The 18,796-nt window shown below is 43.3% G+C and overlaps 1 protein-coding gene and 1 long non-coding RNA gene across 2 annotated transcripts in view; both read left to right on the top strand.

Moving 5' to 3' along the window:
- The window catches only part of LOC309625154, a 190,987-nt gene extending 172,844 nt beyond the window's left edge, over window positions 1-18,143 (top strand). The window contains exon 2 of the long non-coding RNA XR_014242361.1: window positions 10,321-18,143. This is a non-coding gene — a long non-coding RNA (uncharacterized lncRNA). The remainder of the gene's footprint in view (window positions 1-10,320) is intronic.
- LOC309625088 (granzyme H-like) lies at window positions 56-5,837 on the top strand. The gene is made up of 5 exons (XM_082384242.1): window positions 56-2,887; window positions 3,985-4,145; window positions 4,570-4,705; window positions 4,907-5,164; window positions 5,578-5,837. Exons 1-5 carry the CDS (start codon window positions 2,834-2,836, stop codon window positions 5,719-5,721), a joined length of 753 nt encoding a protein of 250 aa, XP_082240368.1. The 5' UTR covers window positions 56-2,833; the 3' UTR covers window positions 5,722-5,837.
- Window positions 18,144-18,796: the final 653 nt, after the last annotated feature.

Consider the following 18,796-nt stretch of genomic DNA (forward strand, 5'->3'; position numbering starts at 1 on the left):
TACTGCAAACTGCAGGGAGCAGATTGAGGTGCCCCTGGGATGGATCCCTCCATCTCCTCTGGGGTGAAGGTCAGAATGGCACTGGGCCAAAAGGGGGCAAAGGGGGGACTGCCTGGAACTTAATAAACTTTCATCTCTTGAGCAGAAATCATTGATTCCTATTTTATTCATTCAAACACATTCATTAGGCACCTACTGTGTCTGGCAACCATCCGTTCACATTTCTGATCTGTTACGGGCTTCCCCCTCCAACACACCACCCACCCTTCCAACTCTAGAATAAAAATTCCTGCTGCACTGACAGCCAGCTCCCTCCAGCCACTCGTCCCCAGTGCCAGCTTCCCCTGCCAGGCTGACCATGGGCTCCATCAGAAAAGGGAGACACCTCCTCAGGAGAACACGACCCTCTTCTCGAGGACCCTCTTATCGCATCCATATGTCCTCCTCCTAATCCACACCCACTCCCCTGCCCCACCCTATCCCAGTGCCAATGTGGCAACATAAGAGAATCCAGATTTGGAAGGAGGACCACTTGAGAAGCTCTGGGGTTGAGGGGGGCACTTCTCAACCCCAGAAACAGAAATGTGGGGAGGCTTTAGAAATGTGTAGTGCTCCCATGCAGAGTTCCCTCTCCACAGCAGAGCAGCCAGAGCTCCGAAGGCTGAGAGAGTTTCAGGGGGGCCTTCAGTATTCCCAGGCTCAGCTCAAGTGCCCGTCCCAGCTCTGTCCTGGAGTCCTGAGCCCAGGACCCTGTGCAACCTCTGGTGTCCTGACGGCACATCCTCCTTCGGCCCCAAGTGGCCTTGAAGGCACTCTTCCATCTTGGTCTGAGCCAGCGTCTCCTCAACTCCCACTCTTTTCACCTATGTGTGTTTAAATATATTTATTTCCAAAGGAAACTCACTGTAATGAAAATTATTGGTTTCAAGGGTATCCTAATGTTTCAAAGATGTCTATAGCCCATATTTTATTGAGTAAATTTTTTCTTCTATTTTTCAATAATCTCTGAATTTTTAATATAAGAACGTATTCAGAAAAGCAACCTCATTTTTAAAACATGCAGCTTCGAGATGGCTGGGCTGAAGAGAAGAACTGGTTTGCTGAGTGTTTGCATGGTGAGTGAGCTTCATCTCTGGCAAAATGTGTTTTGGGTATAAAAGTAACATATATTCATCATAACATATTCATCATAGAAAGACAATTAAATACAGAACATATAAGTAAGAAAATTAAAATTACCAAGAATTCCACCATCCCAAGATCATCATCATTCATGCTTAAGCATGTTTCCTTCCCCTCTTTTTCTATAAGTCCATAGAATGCTGTTTCTTCAACTGACTTGGGGTTGGGTTGTTTAGAACTCCTCATGCCTTCTCTGCCATCACTCTTCCTTCTGTCCTCATACTGGTGAGAGTGGTGGATCATCTGCAAATGTTTAGGATTACTATGCCCAGGGCCAGAGACGTGGTTCTCTGGACAGAGAATACTTAGTGGGTAGTAATTATTAGGATGACCGGCATCAGTTTCACCTTCAGTGCACACCAGTAAGCAGCACTTCTATAGAGGAAGCCCCTCCCCACTCACAGGCACCCTGATTTGAGTGGGACAGCCCCCATCTCAGCTCGAGGGGTGCTAAATACCTCAGCACAACCCAATCAGTCACTCACTTCCAACAGACCCAGTGATGGTTTGTTTTGGTCAAGTGAATACCAAGTCCAGGAATTTTGTTCAAGATTGTGGGATAAGAAAAGCTCTCTTGGACTTCCCCGGTGGCACAGTGGTTAAGAATCCACCTGCCAATGTAGGGGACATGGGTTCGAGCCCTGATCCGGGAAGATACCACATGCCACAGAGCAACTAAGCCTGTGCACCACAACTATTGAGCCTGCACTCTAGAGCCCGTGAGCCACAACTACTGAGCCCACGTGCCGCAACTACTGAAGCCCGCATGCCTAGAGCCCGTGCTCTGCAACAAGGGAAGCCACTGCAATGAGAAGCCCGCACACCCCAACGAAGAGTAGCCCCTGCTCGCCACAACTAGAGAAAGCCCGCGTGCAGCAACAAAGACCCAACGCAGCCCAAAATAAATAATTAATTAATTAATTTGAAAAAACAAACCACAAAAACAAAAAACCACCACCAAAAAAAAAAAAGCTCTCTTTGTTGCAGAATGTTTACATTTAAAGAGGCGATTCTAAACACTTCAAAAATATGGGGCTGGGATGGTGGCAACATAAGAAATGGGGTTGCTGCGTGGGGTACTTGGGTATGTCTAGGTCTATCTGCTCCTAAAGCAAGTCCAGCCTCTACCTCACAATGGCACCAAGCAGACCCCCCTCACCATAGTGCTTGCCATCTTGTTCTCTACCCACAGATTCTAGGTCTACTCCAGCTGACAGCCAGCCTCTCAAGGGCAGGAGCTGTGTCTCTCATATTACACAATAGGACCTAGCCTATTGTGTAATTATTCAGGATTTCACCAGAATCGAAAAAGAACCAAGAGTCGAAAAATGAAGATATTCTTGATTCAGTCACTGAGGGGCTTCTGGGACCCAGCCCCTGTGCTGGCTGAACCACAGCCTTCACTTTCTTGTTCTTTCTTCTTGCTTTGTGACTCAGCGGTGGGAGTACAAGTGTGGTGACAGTGTCGTTCTCACTTAACCCACGGCAGAGAACGTGGACGACCACGTTGCATGCTGACACCCGGCTCGGGGGGAGCACAGGTCTGGGAGGTCTGTGTGTGCATTGAGCCTGCCCTTCTTCCTTCCACTGTGTTTTGTGTCTGGAAGAAAGAAACACCAGCAGCTCCAACCTAGGCAGAACTTTGGGGAAGATGCAGCCTCTCCTGCTCCTAATGGCCTTTCTTCTGCCCCCCGGGCTGGGACTGGTGAGTGACAATCCCCATTCTTGAGGCCAGAGCCCATCTCACTAAACCTACTGTAGTCCTGACCCTTCTGCCCAGCTCAACTTTCTCAACCCCAGCTCCCGTCCCAAACCCAGACTAACAATTTCGATGCTGCATAGACACTCAGCGAGGATGGATGGCAGAAAGGAAGGGTGGGTCTTAGCCTAAAAGCTCTCGTGGGTCTTAGCCTCTCTCTCACCAGCAGGGAAAGTGGGTTGTGTATTTGGCAGAGGATGTGAAGCTACAAAACACAGGTAATTAAAATCCCTCACTTCAACCCAGGAATAGGCAGCTCAAGTGAACCCACTATAGTATAGGAATTGTCAGTGGACCCAGCTTAAGAACCAATGAAATTTCTCAGTGCCCTCCACCCCTCACTCCTGCCCAGGAGAGGAACCCAGGGGGTGATTGATCAGAAGTGGCTAGATGACAGCACCCAAAGCTCTCCGGGTGACTTGACTCTGCCCCAGGACCCAAGCAGCTCATTTTCTGCCCCATCTCCCCCACCTCCCAGGTCCTTGGCTGTCCCACTGCCTTTGGCAGTGCTCTCCCCCAATCCCTATGGCCTTGAATCCCACCAGCACTATCCCCACCAAACCTCAGCCTAAAGCTAATTGGAGGCTATTCACTCTTGCAGCCAAAAACATTTACTGAGATCCTAGGTTGTGTTAGGCCCAAGGACATGAGGATTTTAGAAAATCCAATTCCGTAAGCTCATAGGTAATTATTAGAAAATGGCACAAATCAAGATGTTAGCAGAGGCTTAGAGGGGTCCCGGAGACTCAGCGGGAGTGAGGGCTCATCAGGGAGTCCCGTCCACGATTCTCTGGGCCTCCACCATCCGGAAGGCAGACCCCCCCTCCTCCACACATGTGTCTGATGCAGGACCTGGAGAACAAGCACTGACCCCTTTCTCAGAGGGAAATTCTGAGGCTTGAGGTTCAGAAAAGGTTATCCTGCTGCAGTGAGAACCTGGGGGACTCTCCCCCGGTGTCTGCAAGGCGCTGTCAACCCACCTCGACTGCCACCTCCCTGAACCTCCATCCTGACCACAGCTCTCCCATCACCCCATCTTCCAGCCTTTTCTTTCAGAGGAGATCATCGGGGGCCACGAGGCCAAGCCCCACTCCCGCCCCTACATGGTGTTTGTTCAGTCTCTGGATAAGGAGAGTTGGAAGAGGTGCAGCGGTGTCCTCGTGCAAAAGGACTTTGTTCTGACGGCTGCTCACTGCAGAGGAAGGTGAGGGGCAGCGGCCAGCCTACCCCTCCTGAGACCCCGACAGGGACCCCGTCCTCTCCACAGGGGCTGAGCCCAGGGGAACCCCTCCCTCACCCTGAGATCGTGGTAAGTCAGGACCACAAGACCTCATCAAACAAGCCATCTTAAGAGCCGCACTAGGGTGACGAAAACCTGAGAAATGGGGCAGGTAAGTTTTGAGGTCAGAGGGTCAGAGGTGAGAGCAAGAGGCAAGGTTGAGAAGCGAGGGTCCACACGGGTCAAATAAAGCATCAATGGAGGATGAAAGGGGGCACAGAGAGTCAAAATCCAAACTCAGAGTAATTTCACCATATTGCCTGAGAAAGCTCCCAGGATCCCTGCCCTCAGGTCATTGAGAAGCACAGGGCACAGAGTCCCCCCAACTCCTGCTCTGCTCTCTGTGCAGTTTAATCAACGTCACCCTGGGGGCCCACAACATCAAGAAACAGGAGAGGACCCAGCAGATGATCCCAGTGAGACGAGCCATCCCCCACCCAGACTACAGTCCTAAGAACTACTCCAATGACATCATGTTACTGCAGGCAAGGAAACCTCCCCACTCCTCCTGCCCTCCTGGGGACAGATCGTTTCCCCTCCACTACCGCCTGTCCCTTCCCTCCCTCCCATCTGGCTGCCTGACCAGTCCCAGTGGCTCAGGTGAGGGGGGTGGTCAGTGCGGCCTCATCGTGGCACCCAAGCCCAGAGACCATTGGCTGAGCTGGACTCTTGCCTCTTCCCATCAGCTGGAGAGAAAGGCCAAGAGGACTGCAGCCGTGAGACCCCTCAGCCTGCCCAGGGGCAAGGCCCGGGTGAAGCCAGGAAAGGCGTGCAGTGTGGCCGGCTGGGGGCAGGTGGCTGTGGGCACTCCAACCACCACCCTGCAGGAGGCAGAGCTGACGGTGCAGGAGGATCCAGTGTGCAAATCCCTCTTCCCCGGCTATTACAGCCAGGCCACCCAGATTTGCGTGGGGGACCCGAGGAAGGTGAAGGCTGCCTTCAAGGTCAGGTTCCTCGCATCTAAGCACACAGGCCCCGGGGAGAGGATCTTGGGGAGGTCTGGGAAGGGGACAGGCCACATCCTCATCCTCAGCTTGAGAGCTTGGGCAGCCAGGTCCACTAATCCAAAATTTAATTCTCTCCCCTGAGTGGATCAGGGTTGGGGGTGAGGAAGGATCAGTCATCCCGTAGCTGCGCTATCACCAGAGTTTCCATGAGGACTGACAGAAAGGTAGACCTGAGTCGAGCTGCAAAGAACAGTCAGAGCCAGGCTGGACCCCAGGAGCGAGGGAGGTGACCAGGCCTCCTCTGGCCCAGATCTTCCTCACAGCCCCTGACAGAGACCACCCAGCCTGGGGTGGCAGGGAAGACAGGACCGTGAGGAGGCCCACTCAGCCCTTCCTTTCTCTACCCACAGGGTGACTCCGGCGGGCCCCTCGTGTGCAAAAAAGTGGTCCAGGGTATTTTCTCCTATGGAAAAGTGAACGGGAAATCTCCAGGAGTCTTCACCAAGGTCTCACACTTCCTGTCCTGGATAAAGAGAACAATGAAGCGCCTCTAACAGCAGCTTGAGACTGACCTTTTTCTCTGCTGACCATCATTCTGCGGCAGCGGCAAGAATTCCATAAGGCTTAGCAGTAGGATCACAGGGCCACAATAAATGGATCTCTAGAGTGATTACGACTGAATTCCTATTTATTCATTGAACCACCTCAATATGCAACCACACTGCTCCAGGATGCCCTCTGCTGTCAGTTCTGGGTTTTGCTTCCCCCTTCCTCCCCAGCCCTCACTCCTCCCTAAATCCCATGCTGTCTGTATAGAGTCTCATTGATTTCTCAATCATGCCTCTTTGGTGCTTAGCCTTCTGTCAGGTCTGAGTCTAAAGTGAGGTCCATTAAAAAGGACAATCTTCTCTCCCCCAAAATGGTCCTCTCTGGGCCTTAGAAATTTCTTACCTTCTCTAAGCCAACCACTGTCACCAACCCCTCTTCAATTTGGCAGAACAAAGAACAGGTCAGAGGAAGGAAAATAACTCCAGGGACCTAGAATGTGAGGGGGTCATGCCATGGACACTCAGTTTCCTGTTTCCAGGGCCTCTCTCTCCAGTGAGGGCAGGCTTCTCCCGTAACCAGGACCGTCTAGAGCTTAGGAGGCTGAGATGTTCCCATGATGGCCCTCAGCCTCACTGGGGTCCCATCTCCCTACTCTGCCCTGGGCCCAACATGGGACTCAGTCAACCTTGCTCCCTGTCTACCGTCCCACACCAGCCCCTGTTTTCTATCTGAGTGCCCTGGCCACCAGCTCCTTTCCATTCCAGCTCACGCTGTTTTGAGCCAGCCTCCCTCTCTTCTCCCTAACAGAGCTCCCAGGGCCCCATGTGAATTCTCCTCCTTTGCCTGTCCCCTCCAAACCTGACTTGCCAGCCAGTACCTGCTGCTTATCAGAGGAGCCAGTACCCATCTCCCACCTGGGTGGGGCCATCTCAGGCCCTGGATCCAACCCAGCATCCTCCAGGGGCTCAGCCACCTCCAAGGCCTGTGTAGTCACTCAGCAGCCTAAGCCCTTTTCCGCCTGGCCTGGCCTTGGACCCCTGACTCTCCCTGCTGACAACCAGGTTATGGCAGCCTCGTGAGCCAGAGGGACCCGGGGCTGCTGGGTGGGAAAGTACCACTTTGCCATCCATCAGTAGATCAAATGTTGACCTCTCTCTGTACCAGCACATAACAGGCTCTGTATCTGCCATTGGGAAACTTACAGTGATGAGAAATTTCCTCTAAATTCCGTTGGTTCCTCTCCTTCCACTAGGAAGTTCAATTTGACACAGATGGACCTGTATTTGTAATCTGGAAGAAATCTTGTCTTGAAAATAATTAAATTCTCTGTATTTTAGCTGGATTGCACATTAGAGTTTCACATGCGTGATCTTGTTTGATTCCAGAAGGGCAATGTGAAATTGGAAGAGGCTTGGTGACCCACAGGTCCTGGGGTTTCCAATCTGTGCTCTGTGGAGTCCATGTCCGGAGGAGAGGGAGGGAAGAAGGAAAGAGGCAACCAGAACAGCCTGATCTTTAGTTATATTACATGTGGAGGCATGAACCTCAGTCCACAAATCCATGAAAAGCCACATTTAAAGGGTAACACAGTTCACTGTGACCCAGATGTCCTGTATCCTTCAAACAGCACCACCAGTGCATTGGAGGTGACAGAAAACAACAAATTCACCATAACTGGACAAACACTGAATAAAGTGAGATCAACATCGTGAATGGAAGGAATTTCACTAAAAAGAAAAACAAATCGCATGAATATGAAAAGCAAAATTCAGCACATTGAAAACTAAGGTGAAAAGCAAATAAAAACTTATTTTTTACACAAGACAGTCCCTACATCCATCTGCCAAGTCTTCCCTGGAGCCGGCAGAGCACAGGTGACAAAAGAGCTGACTACATGCCCGGAGGTGAGCAAGCGAACAGTAAGATGTGCATGAGCCAAGGGACAACTTCAGGTCACAGCAGTAAACGACGACACTCTTAGGAGAAGCTGTCATACAAAAGGAATGTAGAGAGCCCAGAAAGTCAGCCATGAAGAGCTTCATGGAACCCAAAGGTGTAAGCCGGAGCCAGCAGCAGATCCACCACCACAGGCAAGGGTGTGTGGCCTTGAGGGACAGTGCCTGATGGGTCACTCTTCCCCCTTACACCTGATAGAAACACTTGACATAGTGTGTGTTTAGGGGGGTTATTCATATCGATGTTCATCACACCATTATTTAATCATAGATCTCAAATTAGAATCAGTATTAATGTCCAAAATAGGGAGATGGTAAAATATGGCACATTCACATTATATATTATGTAGCCATTAGCATCTACATTATCCACCGCTCTAGAAAACTAGGCTAAGAAAACAGAAGAACAAAAACTAAGCTGAGAAAACAAAAGAAAGTAAACTAGGCTAAGAACATTAATAGGCAAATCATAAATAAACTGAATAAACACTTGGGAAAAAGTGAAAGCTCACTAATTAATCAATGCAAATTAAAATATTAATAATTTTTGCTTATATAATTGAGAAGGATTGACAAAAATGATAATGATATGCAGAATGGACATCGAGAAAATGCACTATCACACCTTGTACACAAATATCTTTAAGAAAAAAAAAAAGGAAAAAAGATGTCTGATGTAACCATCAACCACACGGAGAAAAGTGGAGAAGGTAATGCCTAAAAAAGTTACACAAGTCAAATCTTAGAAATACTAATTAATCCAACACTAACTGTGTTTTGCTTTTTAGAAGTTTCATAGCTTTGAACACTATGGAAACTTTAAAGTCATGATATAGAATTACAATTGCCACATGAAAGAATGTTCATTAGATTTAAGTCAAAAGCAGGTTAAGAGCAGCATATACTGCAGTCAATTTTTGTTTATACATACATTTTCCTTTTAGGCCTTTCTTCCTGCACATCCACTTATCTAATTTTTCTACAACATTTATGTATGATTTAGATAACTTAAGTGCCTGTTTATTAAATATGAAGAGATTCTAAAATGATCTTCACTAATAGATTTTTTTTTTTTTTTAATAAATTTATTTATTTATTTATTTTTGGCTGTGTTGGGTCTTCGTTTCTGTGCGAGGGCTTTCCCCAGCTGCGGCAAGCGGGGGCCACTCTTCATCGCAGTGCGCAGGCCTCTCACTATCGCGGCCTCTCTTGTTGCGGAGCACAGGCTCCAGACGCGCAGGCTCAGCAATTGTGGCTCACGGGCCCAGTTGCTCCGCGGCATGTGGGATCTTCCCAGACCAGGGCTCGAACCCGTGTCCCCTGCATTGGCAGGCAGACTCTCAACCACTGCGCCACCAGGGAAGCCCAGATTTTTTAATAAAATGAGGAAAATGTTTGTTGAATGAACTATAGGATCCAAAACTGAATGTACTGTAATCACATCTATAAAAAATACACACGTAAAAAATCTGGATGGAAATACATCCGTTAACAGTGGTCAGTTGGATGGTGAGATTAGGGCTGACATTTTTCTTCTTTCTGTTTTTATTCACTATTTAAAATTTATCATTAGTAAAACAATTCTATTTTTAAAAACATTCCATGTTAGAAAAAGGCTGGCTTAAGTAAGTTGGCACTTGTTAGTTAAGATAACCCTGACAATTCTAACAGATAAACTTTAGCATTTCGTGGCTAGCACAACAGAAGTATATTTCTTGCTCAGGCACAGTCTATTTCTTGCTCAGGCACAGTCCAAAGTGAGTATTCCTGCTGAGCAGTGCCCCCTTCCACTCTCAAGTGTCCCAGTTGGGTAATAAATTACATGGTCAGCCTAAGATTATGAGACACAGTCTCAGTTCCCTAAAGATGCTTCCAAGTTCCCTGTGTTCATCTGTGTCAAATCCTGGAACGGGAAGAAACTAGATGGTCAGGCATGGGAGTTTACAGCCCAGCTCTGGAAGGGGCTCACAGCGTTTCATTCACATCCCATTTCCTGCGACAGTGACAGAGTCACACCTACCCTCAAGATAGACTGGGCAGTGCAGTTCACCTATGTCCCCTGGAAGAAAAGAAAACTGGTTTTGCTAAGCTGCCAGATCTTCTCTACCACGGCGCTTAATACTGTGTGCTGTTTAAAAGGATCATGGGCCCTAAATTTTTTTTCTGCTTATTTTTTTATAGAAAAATCAGATTTAATTAGATAAATTTTCACTTATTTGTTTTTGCTTTTAGATTTTTTTATTTATGTCCTTTTATTGAAGTATAGTTGATTTACATTATTATATTTGTTTTAGGTATACAGCATAGTGATTCAGTATTTTACAGATTATACTCCATTAAAAGTTATTACAAGGGCTTCCCTGGTGGTGCAGTGGTTGATAATCCGCCTGCCAATGCAGGGGACACAGGTTCAAGCCCTGGTCTGGGAAGATCCCACATGCTGCGGAGCAACTGCGCTCGTGAGCCACAACTACTGAGCCTGCGCGTCTGGAGCCTATGCTCCGCAACAAGAGAGGCCGCGATAGTGAGAGGCCCTTGGACCGCGATGAAGAGTGGCCCCTGCTTGTCGCAACTAGAGAAAGCCCTCGCACAGAAACAAAGACCCAACACAGCCATAAATAAATAAATAAATAAATAAATTTTAAAAAGAAAAGATGACTACTATCTTAAAAAAAAAAAGTTATTACAAGATAACGGCTATAATTCCCTGTGCTGTACAGTATATCCTTGTTGCTTATCTATTTTATACACAATAGTTTGTACCTCTAAATCACATACCCCTAAATGCCACTCCCAGCTTCCCTCTCTCCTTTGGTAACCACTAGTTTGTTCTCTATATCTGTGAGTGTGTTTCCACTTTCCATATACATACATTTGTACTATTTTTTAGATTCCACATATAAATATCATATAGTATTTATCTTCTAACTTATTTCACTAATCATAATATTCTCTAGGTCCATCCACACTGCTGCAAATGGCAGAATTTCATTCTTTTTAATGGCCAAGTAATATTCCACCGTATATGTATACCATATCTTCTTTATTCATTTGTTTAATTGGCACTTGGGTTGCTTCTGTATCTTGGCACTTGTAAATAGTGCTATTATGAACACTGGGGTGCATGTATTTTTTCAATTAGTGTTTTTGTTTATTTTTCTGGATATATACCCAGGAATGGAATCACTGGATCATATGGAAGTTTTATTTTTAGCTTTTTGAGGAACCTCCATACTGTTTTCCATAGTGGCTGCACCAGCTTACATTCCCACCAGCAGTGTAGGAGAGTTCCCTTTTCTCCACATCCTTTCCAACATTTGTTATTTGTGTTCTTTTCGTTGATAGCCATTCCAACAGGTATGAGGTGATATCTCATTGTTGTTTTGATTTGCATGTTGAGCATCTTTTCATGTGCCAGTTAGCCATTTGTGTGTCTTCTTTGGAAAAAAATGTCTATTCAGGTCTTCTGCCCATTTATTGATTGGGTTGTTTGCTTTTTGATATTGAGTTGTATGAGCTGCTTATATATTTTAGATATTAACCCCATGTCAGTCATATCATTTGCAAATATTTTCTTCCATTCCATAGGTTGCCTTTTCTTTGGTTTCTTTTGTTTCCTTTGCTGTGCAAAAGCTTTTACATTTAATTAGGTACCATTTGTTTATTTTTGCTTCTATTTCCTCTGCCTTAGGAGATAAATCCAAAAAAATATTTTTACAATAGGCAGTGTTCTGGCTATGTTCTCTTCTAGGAGTTTTACGGTTTCAGGTCTTACATTTAGGTCTTTAAACCATTTTGAGTTTATTTTTGTTTATGGTGTGAGGAAGTGTCTAATCTAGTTGTTTTACATGTAGCTGTCCAGTTTTCCCAGCACCACTTGTTGAAGAGATTGTTTTTCTCCATTGTAGACTCTTGTCTCTTTTGTTGTAGATTAATGGACCATAGGTGCATGAGTTTATTTCCTAGGTTAAATGGACTGTAGGTGCATGGGTTGTATATTCTATTCCACTGTTCTATGTGCCTGTTTGTATGCCAGTACCATGCTGTTTGGATTACTGTAGCTTTGTAGTACAGCCTGAAGTCAGAGAGAGTGATAACTCCAGCTTTGTTCTTTTTTCTCAAGATTGCTTTGGCAATTTGGGGTCTCTTGTTGTTCCATATGAATTTTAGGACGGTTTTTTCTAGTTATTTGAAAAATGTCATGGGTATTTTTTTTAATGTCAATTTCTTATTAATTTATTTATTTTTATATTAATTTTTGGCTGTGTTGGGTCTTCGTTTCTGTGCGAGGGCCTCCTCTAGTTGTGGCAAGTGGGGGCCACTCTTCATCGCAGTGCGTGGGCCTCTCACTATCATGGCCTCTTTTTGTTGCAGAGCACAGGCTCCAGATGCACAGGCTCAGTAGTTGTGGCTCACAGACCTAGTTGCTCCGCGGCATGTGGGATCTTCCCAGACCAGGGCTCGAACCCATGTCCCCTGCATTGGCAGGCAGATTCTCAACCACTGTGCCACCAGGGAAGCCCCTGTCATGGGTATTTTGATAGGGATTGCATTAGCCTGTAGATTGCTTTGGGTAGTAAGGTCATTTTAACAATATTAATTCTTCCAGTCTAAGAGTGCCAGATATCTTTCCATTTCTTTGTATCATCTCCAATTTCCTCATCAGTGTTTTATAGTTTTCTATAGGTCTTTTACCTCCTTGGTTAAGTTTATTCCTTAATTTTATTCTTTCTGATACAATTTTATTTTTTTAATACCTTTATTGGAGTATAATTGTTTTACAATGTTGTGTTAGTTTCTGCTGTACAACAAAGTGAATCAGCTATAAGTATACATATATCCCCATATATGGGCATCCTTGACTGTGAGTTTGTCATAAATGGCCTTTATTATGTTGAGATGTGTTCCCTGTATACCCACTTTGCTAGGAGTTTTTATCATGAGTGGATGTTGAATTTTGTCAAGTGCTTTTTTTGTGTCTATTGAAATGATCATTTGATTTTTATCTGTGCTTTTTTAATGTGGTATATCACATGGATTGGTTTGTGAATGTTGAATGATCCTTGTGTCCTGGAATAAATCCAACTTGATCACATTGTATGATCCTTCTTATATATTGTTGGATTTGGTTTGCTAATATTTTGTTGAGGATTTTTACATCTATATTCTTCAAAGATATTGGCCTATAATTTTTTTTGTAGTGCCTTTGTATGGTTTTGGTATCAGGGTAATGGTGCCATCATACAATGAATTTGGGAGTGTATCTTCCTCTTTAATTTTTTGGAATAGTTTGAGAGGGATAGGTATAAGCTCTTACTTATATGTTTGGTAGAATTCCCCTGTGAAGTCATCTGGTCCTGGACTTTTGTTTGCTGGGAGTTTTGTTAATTAGACATTCAATTTCACTACTAGTGATCAGTCTGTTCAAATTATCTGTTTCTTCTTTACTCTGTCTTGGCAGGTTGTGACTTTCTAGAAATTTGTCCATTTCTTCTAGGTTGACCAGTGTGTTGGCACATATATGTTTGTAGTATTCTCTTATGATTTTTTGTATCTCTGTGATGTCAGTTGTTATTTCTCCTCTTTCATTTCTTTTTTTTTTAAATTAATTAATTAATTTATTTTTAGCTGTGTTGGGTCTTCGTTTCTGTGCGAGGGCTTTCTCTAGTTGTGGCAAGCGGGGGCCACTCTTCATCGCGGTGCGCAGGCCTCTCACTATCGCGGCCTCTCTTTTTGCAGAGCACAGGCTCCAGACACGCAGGCTCAGTAGTTGTGGCTCACGGGCCCAGTTGCTCCGTGGCATGTGGGATCTTCCCAGACCAGGGCTCGAACCCGTGTCACCTGCATTGGCAGGCAGATTCTCAACCACTGTGTCACCAGGGAAGCCCTCATTTCTTATTTTGTTTACTTGGGGCCTCTCTCTTTTCTTCTTGGTGAACATGGCTAAAGGTTTATTAATTTTGTTTATCCCTTCAAAAAAATCAGCTCTTGGTTTCATTGATTTTTTTTCCATTATTTGTTGTCTCCATTTTATTTATTTCCTCTCTGATCTTTATTATTTCCTTCCTTCTGCTGACTTTGGGCTTTTTTTTTTTTTTTTTGAATGCCTTTAGATGATAGGTTACCTTGCTTATTTGAGATGTTTCTTGTTTCTTGAGGAATGCTTGTATTGCATTAAATTCCCTCTTAGAACTGCTTTTGCTGCATCTCATAGATTTTGGAGTGTTGTGTTTCCATTTCATTTGTCTTTCTTTACACATGCAGTGAAAAGACAATGGTGGTGGCAACACAAGCTCATCAGTAGAAGTTCCCCAAGGAGCTTCCAAAATGTCCTTCTAAGAGTGATGTTAAAACAGCCCTGATGATGTCCAGAATGCCTCAAGAGTACACTGGTCTCCTACAAAGCCAAGACCAACCATGTTGATTTTGACCAAAGAAGCAGCAAAAGAGGGAAGGGGAAGTGATCCAGCACCATCTGGCAACTGCCTGCCCAGAATATTTGGATTGTTGGTGGTGTTTGGAGCCCAGGGAAGATATGGGAAACACCCTATCTAATGTCCCAACATCCCAGAGAAGAAAAAAATTGTAACTTATGGAAATGTAATAAAACAGTCCGAAGTAGATGTAAGTAGCTATGGATATTGTGAAATGTATCACAGTCTTATTTGTTCAAATATCACACTTTCTTTCATTAAAACAGAAAATAAAAGCATATATACCTCTCTCTACTGTCATATATCCCCTCTCCTCCCAAATGTTCTCTCTAATCCCTGACCTCTGGCTTTTGTTTCTCTCTATTTTAATGTCAAAGCCATCAATACTTTTATTGATGATTAATACTTTTATGTAACGTATTTTAAATATTTACCTATCATGAAGATATTGTTGCATTATATTTTCAAATACTTATTCACACTTGGATCTATAATCCACCTAAAATGGATTATTGGGCATGGTGTGAAATAAGGGTCAGGTTTTTTTTCCATGTATAAATTTGTGTTCTTATAGGACACCATAGAGACATTTATTGTCCTAGCACCACTTATTGATGAGAAAAAAAGAAAATAGTCTTTCCCCCAGTCTCTGCCATAAAACCTCCATCATAAACCAAGTGTTCAATATGTGTGTATCAGTGTCCATATCTGTGTGGGATCTCTATTTCTTGTCCCTTAGTCTATGTCTCTATGCCCTCATCAATACCACACTATTGTCATTACTATGACTTCATTTGCTAAAGCAAGACCTCCCATCTTATTCTCATTCTTCAAGACTGTCCTGGCTAATGTGGGCCATTGATTTTTCCACATCTATTTAGAATCAATTAAGTTCTATGAAATACATCTTGGGTGCAATGAATCTATAGATCACTTTTTGGAGAACTGACATTTTAAAAATATTTTCTCTTCCAAACATGAACATAGAATATCTCTAAGCCTAGGTCTTCTTAATATAATTCTATCATTATCACCAAAGAGGTCTTGCACATCTTTTTTTAGATTTATATTTAGTTATTTGATAATTTTCATGATTTAAACATTAACATTTTCAAATTTCATTTTCCAACAATATTACAGTATATATCAAAATATGATTAAAGTTTAAGTTGATTTTGTGTCCAGCAAATTTGTCAAACTGTCTAATTAATTGTAATAATTGATCTGCAGGTTCTTGAGCATTCTCTAGGTACACTATAATATCTCAAATATTCAAAGTTTTATTTCCTCTTTTCCTGACCTTATGCCTTTCACTTCTATTTCCTGCTTAACTGCACTGGGTAAAATCTATAGTATAATACTGAAGACAAATGGTGATTATGGCTATCCACGTGTCCTTGTATTTTTTTGCTCTCAAACAAAAACATTGTGTGTTTCAGCATATAATGATTGCTTGGGGATTTTTATGGAGACATTTAATCAAATTAAAGACATTCTTTTTTTATTTCTAGTTTGCTAGAATTTTAATTAATGAGGGTGAACTTCAGAAATTGCTTATTCTGTTTTGCTTTAATTGAATAATCATTTTATCAATCAATGTATTGTGTTATAGCAATTGGGTTTTGAATGAAATGCCACCTACTCCTAAACCCAAATTAGTCCTGAGATAATACTTTTCCTTATTGAATGATTTGACTTACCTCAATATTCAAGTGATATTAGCCTGAAATATTCCTTTCCCATACTGTCTTCACTGGGTTTGGCATCGAGGTTTTGCTAGTCCCATAAAGGAGATCAGTAGTGTCTACTCTCCAGAAGACATTATATAGTGTTCTTTGACTATTTTGTAGAGATGTTCAGTGAAGCTTTATGAGCGTGGGGGCTCTCCTTGATGGAATGTTTTTGAAAACTGAATCAATTTATTTGTTTATAGGAAAATTCAAACTTCTTGGGTACATTTCATTAACTTATATTTTTAGGGATTTGTCAATTTAATGTATATTTTCAAAATTATTGCCTTCCCAATGACATATAAGATAACATAGATATGATTTATACATATACACACATATCTCCTAGATAGAAACCCTTTCTCAGTTATTGCAAATATTTTCTCCCACCCTGTGGCTTTCCTTTTCACTATCTTAATAGTATCTTTGATAATCAGAATTTCACCTCTATTCATATTTACCCAACAAATTTTTTCTTTCTTTTTTTTTTTTTTTAATTTTTATTTACTTATTTATTTATTTATGGCTGTGTTGGGTCTTCGTTTCTGTGCGAGGGCTTTCTCTAGTTGTGGCAAGCAGGGGCCACTCTTCATCGCAGTGCGCGGGCCTCTCACTATCACGGCCTCTCTTGTTGCGGAGCACAGGCTCCAGATGCGCAAGCTCAGTAATTGTGGCTCATGGGCCCAGCCGCTCTGCGGCATGTGGGATCTTCCCAGACCAGGGCTCGAACCCGCATCCCCTGCATTGGCAGGCAGATTCTCAACCACTGCGCCACCAGGGAAGCCCCCAACAAATTTTTTAAATAGATCAATTTATCCGTTTTTACTTTGTAATTACTGAAGTTTAGTACTTTTTATATCTTAAATTTTTTCCCAATGTCAAGTTTATAAAGAAATTCTCCTATCTTCTAAAAGTTTTTTCTTTAAATTAATTAATTTGAGGTATAATGTTAAATGGTCATTTTATTTTTATTCATACATACTCAACAAATTTTACTACAAATTATTTTTAACATTATTAATCATTTTGAACTCGTTTTTTTCCCATTATGTTTTATATTTTGACTCATTATTGACACTTGACCATTGAGCAGTATAGGAGTTAAGGGGATCAACCCTCCACCCAGTGGAAAATTCAAGTAAAACTTAGAGTCAGCCCTCCGTTTTGCGGTTTTGCATTCACTTATACAATCAACCATGGATAGTGTAGTATGGTATTATTTACTATTGAAAAAAACTCGTGTAGGACAAGAGACAAGACGGTGGAGTAAAAGGACTTGATCTTACCTCCTCTAAAGAAAACACCAAAATCACAACTAACTGCTGAACAATGATTGACAAAAAAGACTCGAACCTACCAAAAAAAATATTCAACACAGAAAGACAAATAAGAAGCTGCAATGAGATGGCAGGAGGGGCACTTACACAATATAATCAAATCCCATACCCACCAGGTGGGCAACCCACAAACTGGAAAATAATTATATTTCAGAGATTCCTCCACAGGAGTGAGACTTCTGAGCCCCATATCAGGATCCCCAGCCTGGGGGTCTGGCATCAGGAGGAGGAGCCCCAAGAGCAATAGACTTTGAAGGATGGGGGGCTTGAATGAAGGAATTCCACAGGACTAGGGGAAACAGAGACTTCACTCTTGGAGTACGCATGCAAGGTTGCACATGCACTAGGACCCAGGACAAAACAGTGACTCCATAAGAGCCTGGGTCAGACCTACCTGTGGGTCCCGGAAGGTCTCCTGGGGAGGCAGGGATCAACTGTGGCTCACTGTGGGGGCAAGGACACTGGTGACAGATACCCAAGGGACTCATCAGTGTGAGATCTCCCAGAGGTTGCCATTTTGGCACAGAGACCTGGCCCTACCCAACAGCCTGCAGAATCCAGTCCTGGGACACCTCAGGCCAAACAACCAAAGGGTGGAAACACAGTCCAACCCATCAGCAGACAGGTTGCCTAAAGTCGTCCTGAGCCAAGATCTGTCTATAAACACACCCCTTGACATGGCCCTGCCCACCAGAGGGAAAAAACCCAGCTCCACCCTCCAGTGGGCAGGCAACAGTCCTGCCTACCAGAAAACCTGCACAATCCTCTAGACCAACCTCACCCACCAGGCAACAGACACCAGAACCAAAAGGAATTACCATCCTGCAGCCTGAGGAACAGAGACCACAAACACAGAAAGTTAGACAAAAAGAGATGGCGGAGAAATACGATCCAGACAAAGGAACAAGATAAAACCCAAGAAGAACAACCAAGTGAAGTGAAGATAGGTTATCTAACTTAAAAAAATTTCAGAGTAATGAGAGTAAAGATGATCCAAGATATAGGAAAAAGAATGGAGGCACAGACAGAGAGGATACAAGAAATGTTTAGTAAAGGTCTAGAAGCTTTAAAGAACAGAGATGAACAATACAATACAATACAATAACTGAAAACTACAATACAGTAACTGAAATAAAAAATACACTAGAAGGAATCAATAACAGAATAAATAAGGCAGAAGAATGAATAAGTGAGTTGGAAGACAGACTGGTGGAAATCACTGTTGCAGAACAGAGTAAAGAAAGAAGAATGAAAAGAGATGAAGACAGTCTAAGAAACCAACATTCACATTATACGGGTCCCAGAAGAAGAGAGAGAAAGGAACTAAGAAAATATTTAAAGACATAATAGCCAAAAACTTCCCTAACATGGGAAAGGAAATACTCAAGCTCAGGAAGCACAGACAGTCCCATACAAGATAAGCCTAAGGCGGAATACACAAAAACACATATTAATCAAATTAACAAAAATTAAATACAAAGAGAAAATATTAAAAGCAACAAGGGAAAAGCAGCAAATAACATACAAGGGAATCCCCATAAGGTTATCTTTTGATTTTTCTGCAGAAATTCTGCAGACCAGAAGGGAGTGGCATGACATATTTAAACTGATGAAAGGGAAAAAC

This window comes from Balaenoptera borealis, assembly GCF_965194805.1.
Source record: "Balaenoptera borealis genome assembly, chromosome: 3".
Taxonomy (NCBI): Eukaryota; Metazoa; Chordata; class Mammalia; order Artiodactyla; family Balaenopteridae; genus Balaenoptera; species Balaenoptera borealis.